The sequence below is a fragment of the Brienomyrus brachyistius genome, chromosome 6 (assembly GCF_023856365.1).
Source record: "Brienomyrus brachyistius isolate T26 chromosome 6, BBRACH_0.4, whole genome shotgun sequence".
In the NCBI taxonomy this organism is placed as follows: domain Eukaryota; kingdom Metazoa; phylum Chordata; class Actinopteri; order Osteoglossiformes; family Mormyridae; genus Brienomyrus; species Brienomyrus brachyistius.
This window is the reverse complement of record NC_064538.1, coordinates 27,855,357-27,869,311: the sequence shown is the minus strand read 5'-3', so window position 1 is coordinate 27,869,311 and position 13,955 is coordinate 27,855,357. Positions and strand designations below refer to the sequence as shown.

At 40.9% G+C, this 13,955-nt stretch overlaps 1 protein-coding gene across 1 annotated transcript in view; it reads right to left on the bottom strand.

Moving 5' to 3' along the window:
- LOC125744618 (copine-9-like) overlaps positions 1 to 13,080 on the bottom strand; it is a 76,672-nt gene extending 63,592 nt beyond the window's left edge. The window contains exons 1-2 of the mRNA XM_049016620.1: positions 12,730 to 13,080; positions 7,508 to 7,548 (exon numbers count right to left, since the gene is read on the bottom strand). Of these exons, the coding sequence (XP_048872577.1) occupies positions 7,508 to 7,548; positions 12,730 to 12,806 (118 nt within the window). The 5' untranslated portion in view covers positions 12,807 to 13,080. The remainder of the gene's footprint in view (positions 1 to 7,507; positions 7,549 to 12,729) is intronic.
- Between the last annotated feature and the right edge of the window lie 875 nt (positions 13,081 to 13,955).

Below are 13,955 nucleotides of genomic sequence, written 5' to 3'. Positions count from 1 at the left end.
AAAAGAGGTCTGACAATCAGTATTTTGTTTTGTGAGTTTCCAAAGTAACAAAAAGCAATTCAAAAATGTAAATCATCACACTCTGGATTGCAGGAGCATTGGTCATGAAATCCAGTGGGACAGTCTCAAAATTTATGACATCATTTGCCAGACACAGACAAAACACATCGGCAAAGTCTAAGCTGCTGACTGGGATAGATGGACGCTGATTAAGCCCAGTAGCCCAGTCTGAACAAAAACTCTTTCTTGTGGGGGTCACTCAAGTCACGGCATGGCTGCTTGTGTCCAAGGAAAGATGCAAAACCTGACGTAAGGAGCATAAACTCTATGAGCAAGGGAAAAATACTATGATGAGTCACCTGTCACCATTTTTCACGAGGCCTACAGACCACAAAGTCTGTGGCCAGCTGTTAAACCTGGGGGGGTTGTCTGTAATGGTAGTGGAAGCCATTACACACGAGTCATTAGGTCCAATGATTACGCTGTATTGTCCTAAAAGGGGATATGAGAGCATTTTGCAAGACACTATTCCCTCATCATTTTCCCATATTTTAAGGTGATAAAAGTCAAGCACATTCCAGGGCCGCCTCACACAGCAGCTGCACCAACCTACTGGAGACTTTTATCCATGAAGAACGGCCAAATACGCTATTTCAAATAGTCCGACATATTTATTACATATTTACATTACATCCATCCATCCATTTTCCAAACCGCTTATCCTACTGGGTCGCGGGGGGTCCGGAGCCTATCCCGGAAGCAATGGGCATGAGGCAGGGAACAACCCAGGATGGGGGGCCAGCCCATCGCAGGGCACACTCACACACCATGCACTCACACACGCATTCCTACAGTATGAGCAATTTTGCAAGTCCAATTAGCCTCAGCATGTCTTTGGACTGTGGGGGGAAACCGGAGGAAACCCCACGACGACATGGGGAGAACATGCAAACTCCACTCATGTGACCCAGGTGGAGACTTGAACCCGGGTCCCAGAGGTGTGAGGCAACAGTGCTAACCACTGCACCACCATGCCACCCCTTACTAAGGTAATAGTAAATGTAAATGATATTTCAGACTGAGAGTTCTAGTGTCATACATTTGCATTCTTTAACTAAACACTTAGCGTAATACACCCACATTCTTCCTCTGCGTCTTTGTAAGGAACTACGAAAGCAGCATCTGCATCGGAAATCTCTTTCCTTGGCTGATCAAGTTCCAGAGACAGACTTGAGCCAACAGTGACTAGGGTCAATGCTAAGAGATCCATGGATGCCTTCATGAGATGGATATATGATGGAGACATAATTATGTCTGAGACATCAAAAAAATCCCCATGACCAGCTCTAAGTGACCCATCAGCAAAATTAGGGGTAAGGAGTCACATCTCTCCAGTCGCTAATGTTTAACTTGGCATGTAACCGTTTCACTGTGTGACAGTCCCAGGATTCCTGACACAAAGAGATTGCTGCACAAAATATATGAGCCATTTTAATAACCACATGAGGTGATGAGGATTAATTACCTCCCTACCTCTCTCATTGTCTCCTTATTATTCCGTATCAGAAATATTTTACTCTTCACAAGGCTAACGCCATAAATAATAAGATTTGTCAATAGGATCGCTTTGATTTTTCGGAAAGACAAACGAAGGTGGACCCCCCCCCCCCATATAAAACTATTGAAAAAAATGAATCGAAGTGAAACTAAAAATGAGGTTTTGCTTAATATATCTATATAACATGGATGCCGTTTGCGTAAAAGACAGTTAAGCAAACGGTTTTGTGCAATCAGCTCACAGATGTATTATGTGCTGAAGCAAATCCAACTGATTCCCATTCTAAGGCTATAATTTGTTGACGGAAACCGTGTGGTCCTGAGATGTCACCAGGCCTTTGCTGTGTTTTCTGGGACGGGCTCCAGGCTCATTGTAACACTGCATCGCAGAGCAGCTACGGAAAATATATGGATTAACCTGGTGTCTGGAAGTAGCATGTAGACACACAACTATGATTTTAATCAAGTATTTTTTTTACAACACCCACTATTCATGAGATATCTGATCTTTTCCAGTGACAATGACTTGACAATGACAATGACAGAACATTTGTGTATTACTGATATGGCATTTGTCACCTGAATAACTTCAGTCCCACATTGTCAAGTGAAAATAAGCTATAATTAATGACACTGACAGCACACAGCACATACATGCCAGTGTCCCTGTGACTTTCATTGTGTTTTCCATTTTTCATATAATATTACACATCAAAGTGATTCGTTTTGATAAAACTAAAAAAAAATGTATCCAGCAAATCGGGCCCTTACAAACTCCAGGCAGAATGGCATCATTTATAACACTGTGTAATTTTCACCGTATATATTTTACAAGCTTAACAGTTCAGATTTGATTTGAAATCAGAGCGGTAATATATACACAAACTGCTTTGTTCTAATGTTAGTCCTTCAGCAATAATTGATGGATCCATTATATACTTTGCCAGGTAGTCATTAATCATGATGGATCCCAGTCCTTTATAATTAATTTTTTTATTAATCACTCTAACAACACAATTAATACAGAACTTTTGTTTAGTGACATGTTCGAAATTTGACTTTTCCTATTTCTACATCCTGATTTCTCCATCCATCCATCCATCCATCCATTCATCCATTCCTACACCTTCTTGTCCAGTGTAACATTGTGAGGATTTGGACCCTATTCTGGAAGCCACAATCACAAAGCAGGGAATAACCCAGGAAGGGACACCAACCCATCGCAGGGCACAGACACACCAGTCACATGCACATTCACACCTAAGGAAAATTTGGTGACTCTAATTAACCTCAGCATGTTTTTGGACTGTGGGGGGAAACTGAGGAATCTTGAGGAAACCCCACGATGACATGGAGACTCAAACCTAGATCCCAGTGGTGTGAAGTAACAGTGCTAGTCTCTGTAAGAATGTAGGCACAGTTCAACTTATAAATACTTAGTAGTATAGAACCCCGGGATTATAAAAAATGCAAAAAATTGCATATGAGCAGTAACAGTTGCTCATACTGTATTATGAAAGGCACTGATATATCACAGATTTAACATTAACATTTTACATTGCAGCGGCATGGTGGTGCAGTGGTTAGCACTGTCGCCTCACACCTCTGGGACCCGGGTTTGAGTCTCCGCCTGGGTCACATGTGTGTGGAGTTTGCATGTTCTCCCCATGTCGTCATGGGGTTTCCTCCAGGTACTCCGGTTTCCCCCCACAGTCCAAAAACAGGCTAAGCCTAATTGGGGTAACTAAATTGCCCATAGGAGTGCATGTGTGTGTGTCCTGCAATGGGCTGGCCCCCCATCCTGGGTTGTTCCCTTCCTCGTGCCCATTGCTCTAGACCCCCCGTGACCCAGTAGGATAAGTGGTTTGGAAAATGGATGGATTTTACATTGCATAGTGACCATTAATTATGACTACTACTACTACTCATTAACACAAACATCCTACTCCTCCAAACAGTTAATCATTTGCCTGTAAATGAATATTTGGACCATGCAGACAGTGTCTAGAGCAGGGATGGCCAATCTTACCCAGAAAGGGCTGCTGTTTTGTGCAGGTTTTCGCTGCGAATCCCTAATTAGATTACTAATTAGAGGATTGATTGGCTAAAGTGTCCTCACACCTGGGTGTGAACAGCTGACCTACAGGTTATCCAAAAACCCGCAGACACACCGGCCCTTTGCGGATAAGATTGGCCGTCCGTGGTCTAGAGGTTTAATTACATTGCAGCTAAGAAGCATTAGAACGGCTAAAAAGCCCAATCTAAGTGATTTTATACATGGTATGATTGTTGATGCCAGATGTGTTGGTCCTATCAGCTCAGAAGGCACCCTCTTGGGGTTTTCATCAACTGCAGTATCTAGAGCAGTGTTTCTCAGTCCGTTCCGTGAGGACTCTGTCGGTCCAAGTTTTTGCTCCCTCCGAGTTCTCAGCCAGATGGTCCACAGGTAGGGAGCTGAGAAGGACCAAAAACGTGGACTGTCTATAGGTTCCCGAGGACCAGATTGGCAAACACTGATCTGGAGTTTACAAAGAATGCTGTGAATAAAAAAAATATCAGGTGTGTTGCTGAAAACATTGTGCTAGAGAACAATGCCTATACTTGTTAAAGCTAACAGGAAGGGCCCAATGGCAAAAATTACAGTTCAGCACAACCATGGTGTGCAGATCTAGGGACAAAAGGAGGATCCTACCTGGGCTCTGGAGACTATTATATAAAGTGGGCAATGAGTGCATATACAGTACATGTCTCTGTTGGTGTGCAAATGCAAGGGACCATGACTTAAATTCATTTAAATAAACACACGAAAACAAATCACGATGCAGATTTTAAAACTGCTAATACTGTCATTGGAGGTAACTATATCCGTTTAGGAAAAAAAAAGATTTAGAAGAGACAGGGACGCATTTTCAAAAGGAATCTCTGTCATTTCAATGTGCAAGTACTCAGGGAATCTTATATAAAACCTTATATAAAACACATTTGCACATTTCCTATATTATGTATACAGGACTGTACCTTGAGGACTTGCATTAGTCACACTTTATTTACCCCTCTGGGTCACACCAGACATTGGGGAAAAAAAACAGATACATAGAAATTTCTTGTGAGGTTTTATTACACAGCCAAATATGGGAAAAGACTTTAAGTACCAGCCCTGAAACTGAAACCCCCTGTAGAGGTACAAACTGAGGACATTTTAAGATCAATAACTTCATCTAAATGATAATGCATGCACTTCTATGGGGTTAGACTGGATATTTTTAACTTGCAATGCGTGTCACAGATGTGTAGTAATTGTAGCAAACACTGAAGTGATTTAGCTATTTTTTTTTTAGACCAAGGTGACAGGTGTAATTTTTGAGTACCAGGATGCTCGGTGCAAACAATTATGTTTGGCTTAGAGAGCACTCTAAAGGGACCACCACCGGTCATTGGAGCAAGCCTATTGATCTGTCATTAGGGCATCATTCACATGAAAATTAATGGTGGATACAGAGTTCCAGAGCAGAGTGATGTCAGAATGTGATTACAGCAAAATCACTCGTCTAAATTTGTTTTGGTATTCACAAATCTGTGGGGACCACTTCAGTTTTAAGATATGATGATTAATCGATGTATACTGACAGGTCATTAGTCGAAGTTAATGTAATATATATTTATATTTCCTTTGACCTGTTCTAATGCTAATGCCAACGACATAGATAGTCAGAATTTACAGTACAATGTTGTGAATAAGATTTTGTCTGATATATTATTTTCACATTTTTCATAGCAAATGGCTTCAGATATTTAGCCTAATATAATATTTGATAAAGTGAAACAGAGCACAGATAACACCATTTAAAATTGCGACCTAATGTAAGTAATGCAGCTATCCAAAACACATACTGACCATGTGAAAAATTTACAGTATAGTAATTTACAATATCAGATGACCACATTTAACTGATAATTAGAATCTTTGAGGCATCTAAACCATACTATATACTGTCCCTTACCATGATAGCGAAGTCATTACCACAAGCTTTCTGCAGTAATACTATGCAAAGAATATATGGAAATTCCAGAAGAGGTAAGGAAACAAGTTGTTGAAATCTGTCAATTGGGGAAAGGTCACAAAACCATTCGCATTCCACTGCCCCAGAGTATCAAGAACTCCACTGCATAACCGAATAAAGATCTCTAAATGAACAATATCTGGAACAGTAGTGAATCTTTCTAAGACCGGCCAGCCTGCCAAAATTTCTCCAAGGGCAGAGCAACAAGTTATTTAAGGAGTTACAAAAGATCCCAATAGAACATACAAAGAACTGCAGCCTTTTCCAACCTCGACTAAGTTCAGGGGATCCATAAGGCACCAGCATGGTGAAAACAACTGCTATCTAAAAATAATATCAGTGTTTGTCTTGCACTTGCAAAGGAACATCTGCATAATCCCCAGGATGCGTATCAGTATTGTTCTGTTATATAAAGTACTGTTATACTGTATGGAGATGGAGTCAAAAGTTGTGCTCTTTGTACATCATACCTACAGACAAATGTGTGGGTGGTAGCATGACAGTCCAATCATCTGCTTATGACCTGAGGCTTAGGTATACAACTGAATAGGTCAGACAAAACAGCATTAAAGTGTTGGTATTGCCAAGTCAAAGTTCTGGCCTTAAATCATTAGGGATGCTATGGCAGGAATGAGGCCAAGTAATTGACAGAACCCTGTGGGTGGTGTGGAGTGGTGGCTCTGAGACTAGGGATCTCTGCTCGAAACTGGAAGGTTGCTGATTCAAATCCCATGCCTGCCCTGAGTGATACTACTCCATTGGGCCCTTGAGCAAGGCCCTCCACCTGTGATTGCTTCGTCCTGGGTACAGCATTAACCGACATCCAGGTTCAAGTCTCCGCCTGGGTTCTTTGTGTGGAGTTTGCATGTTCTCCTTGTGTTGTTCTGAGGTTTCCTCTGGGTGCTCCAGCCTCCCCCCTCTCCTCGTTCCAAAAACATGTTGGAGTTGCCAAATTGTCAATCGGTGTAACTAGTGTGTGTGTGTGTGTGTGTGTGTGTGTGCCCTGTGATGGGTTAGTGCCCCATCCTGGGTTGTTCCTTGCCTTGAGCCCATAGACTCTGGACTCCCCTGTGACTCTGAACAAGCAGTTACTGGAGATGGATGCATGGATGTACTGTAGCCTGGGATAAGCTCCATGTGACTCTGACCATGCTTAGAGAATGGATATTTTTAGCATGGCTCCATTTGGATGGCATAGCCAGTCAATGGGTAGCGCTGTAGCCTAACCTTCCAGACTTGTCCATTCAGGTCCTGCCACAGCTGTCTGGAGTTTGAAGGTTCTCCCAACAGGCCACAAACAATTGATTAAGCAATTTGCTGCCTTTAAATAGCTAATAGTATCTGAATGCCCCCCGTTCTGTGCTCTCTGGGATAACCTCCTGGCTCACCAAAGTTATGGAAGGTGGAAGTAACCATGTTGTATTATGCTACCTTAGAGCAAGCTGCTCATCAAGTAAAGCTCCATTTACTTTGATTTCAGCGATGGGACCTTGATCAGAACTGGGTTCTTCCATCTGTCCACCAAAATGTCCATATGCTTAGTGACCATAGCAACCCACATCAAAAGTTATAAGTTAAGGCTTATTTTCATGATTTTTATACACATGCAATTTTGGAAGCATTTGAAATAATTATAGACAAATGTGCCACATTCAATGCTATAAACTCTGTTGTTTCCCAGCCTTGTCATTGGTTTGTAATTGCATTATTAACAATACTGATTCTAACAAGAGCTGCTAGGATTCCATGGTCCAGGTGCCTTCAAAGCCAAAGAAAGCAAAGGCTCTCTCGCCTCATGCCAAGGCTGACCAGCTAGGCAAGGCAGCCTCCTTTGGTACTATCTGTCTGGGGTCTTTCAAGTCCCCATCACAAAGGCCGGTGTCAGCTACCTGGATCCGACTTGGAGAAGGTGTCCATATCCAGCAGGCTCCTAGGGAAAAAATGGACAATCATGTTGAGAATTTAAAGCATGAGCATATTTTGTTTTAAAATACAGATCAAAAAGCTTAATACAAATTACTTGAAAGCAAACTAAAAATCAACCAGATCAAGTTTTACGATCTTCATACAAAAAGCAACTCTCCAGTGAGGCTAGGAATTCTGAATACGGCTCCCAGCATCGCATACTGCAAGTGACAAGGCTATTAATCCCCAGTAAAGAGCCATTATAAATAAGCAAAAGCTACAAAGTTCAGATAGGATGTACATTGTGATCCTCTGTGGTTTTTTATGATTTTGACTCATGGGATAAGTGAGATGCTTCACATATTTTCAAAAACTAAGTTTGTCTAGCCCTTTGAGGATTTTGGTCGCTTTGATGTTGTTTGTATCGCATGGTGCCAGTTTTTCAGCTAGTTTGGGAGCTATGTGTAGTGTAGTGTGTTTTCCCCCCATTAGTTTCAATTTGGTGCAGGAAAGACAGAGAGTTGCATGGCTTAGAGGGATAGATATCCGAGTCCCTGTCTGCAAAGACACAGGTTCAAATCCCATAGCCATCAGAGTAGTGTTCTTATCACTCGGCCTTTACGCAAGCACTTGCTGCACCTGTTTCCTAGCGCAGAGCTTTCCTTGCATGGACAAACGCATTTGCTAAACAAGTAAATGTAATGTGGACTTTTGGTATTTCCAAAGGCATCTTTCACGACAGCTCTGTATAACTACTGCAAAAAAACTCACTTTGCCGTACATAACTATACACTCACACTCAGTTACTGCTCAACTCTAAATAAATCATAGCACTAGTAATCCCAGGCTAAGAGTAGTAATTCATAATGCAGGAAGCATCGTTCCTCAGCATTTTCTCCAGCGAGAGAGATCCTTTTCTCATTATCGGCACCTTAGCACAGATTTTTCGCCAACGCCGGTACATTCATGGAACCTGAATAACAGCCGATTTTATCCTACAACCAATACAATGGATAAACCCTAGGTTCCAATGAATAGTTTTACTAATTTTTTTGGCTAAAAATAATTCCTGCTCTGACATGGCAGGATAGATATTCGGGGTATGAAAAGGAGCAGCCTCATGGTGATTTATTAAGATACTTTTCAGAAATTGACTGGGTGCCAGAAGTTCGGGGTTAAGACTGTGACATCAGATGAAAGACTTTAAATGCAACAGTTGCCCTGAGGAAGGGCTTACCATTAGTGTCTCTGCCATGGTGGGCTACAAGCAAATAACAGGAGGAGATAATTAAATGTTATTAACACATTATCCCCACATTTTCCATTAGTTCATTGCCAAAGACAGCAGATAAGCTCCATTAATCAGAGTTTAGTCTTATTCCCCAGAACCACCCTTGTTGTTTCTGATCCTTACTCTAGAGTGTCTGTCTGTATCCATGTGTCCCTCTTGCTCGCCCAACACCAACGTCCTGCTAACTCCTAATTCACCCGACCCCAATCTGTCAGCTGGGTAGTGCTGGTAAAGCCGTCTCTCTAGAGCAGTGTTTCCAGATCCAGCCCTGGGGGACACACAGTCGGTCCATGTTTTTGCTCCTTCTGAGTTCCTTGCCTGACAGTTCACGTTTTTTTTGCTCCCCTACTGGGAGCTGGGAGGGAGCATAAACGTGGACTGTCTGTGCGTCCCCAAGGACCAGATTGGGAAACACTGCCCTACAGTGCTTGGGGAGTTAGGTTGGTCACTGTATGCCAGATATGAAACACATCCAGCTTCCAGAATTTAGGTATTCTTTTTAATTCTTTATTTCGATCTTATTTCCCTCCAGAAACTAAAAAAAATTCCACGTGGAAAGCAGCCACCGTAGAGGTGCCACTGCTCCTGGAGGCTGGGAGTGATTCCCGACAGAAGAGAACAAACAGACGAGCCGCCTTTCCTTCATGGTGCCCCTCGATAAGCATTCAGCTCATTAAGCTGACACCACGGCAACATGTTTTATACATGAGCTTTTCAATGACAGCACAAGAAGCACACGCACAGCTGAACATTTCTGCACACCCAAATACACCTGCACATACAGAGCTCCATTTTACAAAGGACTTTTGAAAACTTTTGGGATCATTTTAAAAGGTCAGCACCTAAAATGACATTTCAGAAAAGACTTTAGTCTTAATTGCTTAGTAAAACTGTCAATAGCATCTACAATTTAAGTTACTACATTTACAGTTTATTACAGTGTTCCTAATTGCCTTGACAGAAGGGTTTACTTATTCACACTTCTGTCAGAAAACTATTTCCCTCCACAGCTGTGCCAGCTGACCCTGGCTGCTGAGTTCGGAAGCACGGCTCTATTAACCCCCCTGTGCCAAGCGTGTTCGGCATGGCACCATGCAAACCAGTGGTGAATCGGGCCTTCTTGACCTCCCAGGGAAGGCCTGAGCAATTTCCGCCATCGTGGGCCAAACGACAAGATGCCACATAATTCATTTTAACAGGAACACAGCACATTCAGCATTTGCAAATGCAATTATATGCATATTATAAGTGTATTACATTGACCATGGGTGGCATTCACTGTAACTGCCCCTAAAATCTGGGATGTTCTTCCTCTCAATCTTTGCGAATTAAAATATTTCATGCAACTTCAATCTCCTGTTTAAAAACACATCTCTTCAAAGAATATCATTCATCTTCTTGCATGTAACCTGTACTGTCTTGATGTTATGTGTATCTTTGTTGAATTGTAAAGTGTCCTTGAGTGAGATACAAACAACTTCTCCTTCTTCTTTTATTATTATATGTTTGCACAGTGATTAATTGATAAATGATTTTGTCCTCTTTCCTGCTGCATCCATGTTCTGGTCCATTGATATGATTCAGTATCGGTTTCCTAGTCTCTGATATCTCAGCAAATCTGAAATGGCTAAGCTGAACATGTGTACACAAACCAACTGAAGGGCTATTTCCTGTCATTCAAAGAGCAAGAATTGCCCTCCCTTTACCAAACAACACATGTAAGCATGCTGCAGAACAATCAATACCTCTGTTGAGGCAGGTAGCATAACAGGTCAACCCTCTGTGACTGTAATCAGCAACTATCTTCCAGCTCAGCCTAGAAAATGCGACCACAAGGACACACGGCGCTTTAATGTGAATCAATGTGCGGCATTGACGGGCCCCGTGCGCTTGGACCTGTGCATCTCAAAGCCCGTCGTTAGATACCAAGGAAATCGTAATCTCCAGCAAGTCAAAGTCGTGAAATGAATAGTGTTTTAATAAAATGTTAAGTCCTATTCATGAGGTAAAAGTCAAGATGAAATCTTGCTATTTGCCGTTTTGGACCACAGCAGGGAGTCTATTACAAGTCAACAAAAAAAGCTTTCAGTGAACTCTTCTTTATCCTGCTCTGGCATCAGAGATTGCCCTCACATAATGCAACACAAGTAAACAATGGATAGCTCAGCCAATAAATACGTGTATGTATATATATATATATTTTCCTTTGCAGCATGCTTATGTGTGCTATATTCCTTTTCATTAATAAATTATCAATTGCCTAAAGACCAGTGAAATGTTCCTCAAGGGCTTGATTATACCAATCTGCACACAAAAAAACAAACAAACAATTAACCTCAGATAAGTTATTGACATACACAGGAGCTGATCATTTTTTTTTTTCCAGAATCACTAGTGGCAGAGTGATTCTCAATTAACCTTTCTGGATCTCATGCTCACTCAGAAAATAAATACCAAATATAATCACCCAAGATTTATGACAGCTTCTGGGAAACCAGCTCCCAGAGAACTGTGATAAGTTTATTTGCGTTTATATCTACTTAATTTGTTCTCAAAATTGCTGGCGGTATTAAAATAGGCAATGCAATATTAGTCACTCCTGGAACTGTCAGGAATATTTCACCATGTATATATTATATGTATTATGTTGTTCAGGTGTGAACATTTACAGTCCTCAAAGATTGTAAGGTGTGGCACTTTTTATTCAGCCTCAGGTATCTTTGCTTTTTAGCAAGTGTTCTTTTGGATATCAAGTCCTATAATTTAGCATTATTAGTGCAAAGTTGCTGAAAATGCTGCTCAAACCTGCAGCAACACGTAAGAGTGGTCAATTCAGTTACTGTGCAACATTTTGAAACATCTTGCTATGTTATCATATACCCCATCATAAATATATCAGTTAAAAGGAAGTTGATTTTTGCCTAGGTTGTAATCACGACATGATTCATTCAGAGCTGACTGCCAAGTTCAATATGCAGGAAACTACACATAACAAAAATCTTCCTTTTACAGTAGCTGAGAAATGTATTGCCTTTTATTCGGGTTCGATATCAACAATGGGAATAAAAAGTAAAGTCATTGTTGGGTAACTGGAAAGAAAAAATACAGTTCAAGGACACCACAAATTGAAACATTAATTTACTATACAGTAGTAAACAGATTCTCAAGTCTTCTGAGACGATTTCATCTTGCACACATGCTGACAAACGACACAACCTAAACAAACAGATTACCCATAGAAAGCTGTGATGCGAGGACGTATGGGGGACCGCAAGCAAACGGGCGCCGGGCGCACCTCGGTTTGCTGATTTATCCCCTGAAAATGCTATCAATGGAATTTAAGCCTCGCTTTTCACTTCTAATCAAACGACAGCAGTACCCAGAAGAAAAAAATCTGTACTCTATTTCGCTCTTTACCACAAATAAAAGTAGGAATGCTTAACATATAACATATCTGTCTAAACTGTGCAGAAAAAAACTGCGAAGAAATATCACGCAACGCTCATATCCCCTCCCTCTTGTAGGTAATATATTACCACGTATTACATATTTATCGCATTGTTCGGACATGTACAATTAGCCACTCATGATTTTGAAATAATTAGATATTTATAAGTTGCCATATATAGAAAATTATTTTACATAAATCCATCACAAAAATAAGCATTAAAGTAGCCTGAAAGAGCCACGCTTCGTATATTTATAGCCTCGTACCCGAAGTGAAGCGCAATACTTTGTATAACTGTGATGTGTACAGACACTCAGCTGTGCTACAATAACTCTATTTGAATCACTTGGTTAGTTCATACCGCGGCAATAAAACAGCTCCTTCGATGTTAAACACAGATTAGTATATCCCCACTAATTTAGTTATCTGGTTATTTTCACATGCAGCCAATTGTGCATAAGACTCACCGGCATGACACGGTAACTTCAATCTTAGTTGCAGGCACGCTTGAGTTTAGCGGATCGAAGTCCCCAATTGACGCCATTTGTATATTTTAAAATTGACTTATTATGAATATATATTGTTCGTAATCAAGTTACAAGTACTGATTTTTTTCCAGCGTGAAGATGAGGATTCGCCGGTGAAATCGCACTCCTCTGCGGAGAGTTGACAGCAGAGATACCTGCGAGTGAGGTGAAAGGCACCATTTGAGTGGCTGCTGGTGCGCGAACTCGGAGGAGGCGAGAGGAGCTCCAGCCGCTCGGGATCGCCAACGGACTCCTGTCATCATCTAAGGTGTCCTGGAAGGGAAACATTAATAGCACATACATAAGATGTGGGATCTTTTTTGACAGCGAAGTGTATGTAAACACAGAATATGGTATTTTGCATCCTGCAGAATTTTCATGCGCAGTTAACCGACATAGAAACTACCTCAGTCCTGACCACAATAAGATGCAATAAAAATAGACTACATGTTAAATATTAACATATGAACTAACGGAAGTGTTTAAGATATACATGTAGAGATGTCAACGATGTGCGCGGACGCATATTCGTGAAAATATATACGTGTGTTTCCATGTACACCATATTAACATACCTATCTATACATTATATATATATATATATATATATATATATATATATATATATATATATATATATATATATATATATATATATATATATACACACACACATATGCATACACAGGCATATATGTCTGCATGTATGTATATGTATATATCTTGAACATAAGAAAGTAACTATAAAGCTAAGGGATTAGCACTCTTAATAATCTTGACCCAAGGGCAAATTTTCTTTGTGACAGAGAACCCACAGTTAAATGACTGTTTAGAGTGTTTCTTGAAGCTGTCATTTTTGTGGTTATGGCTTGTGTCATTCTTGCCCACTCTGTCCCACAAGGCAGGCTATACGAAATAAACAGAAATACGTCTGATTTTACCCAGGGAGCTATTTCAATGCTTCATGGTGATGGTGTTGCACTGCTGCAGCCTGCACTGAAATTTCACTGATTAAGATGTAACATTTGTGACATACCATGAATATAAAGGGGAAATATTACTTAATTAATAAATAGCAAATATCATGCAGTATTCGAGCCTCGGAATAAGGCTTTTAGCGTGAGGTGGCACCACAAGGAGAACTCAGGCAAAGCTTGCTGAAGACA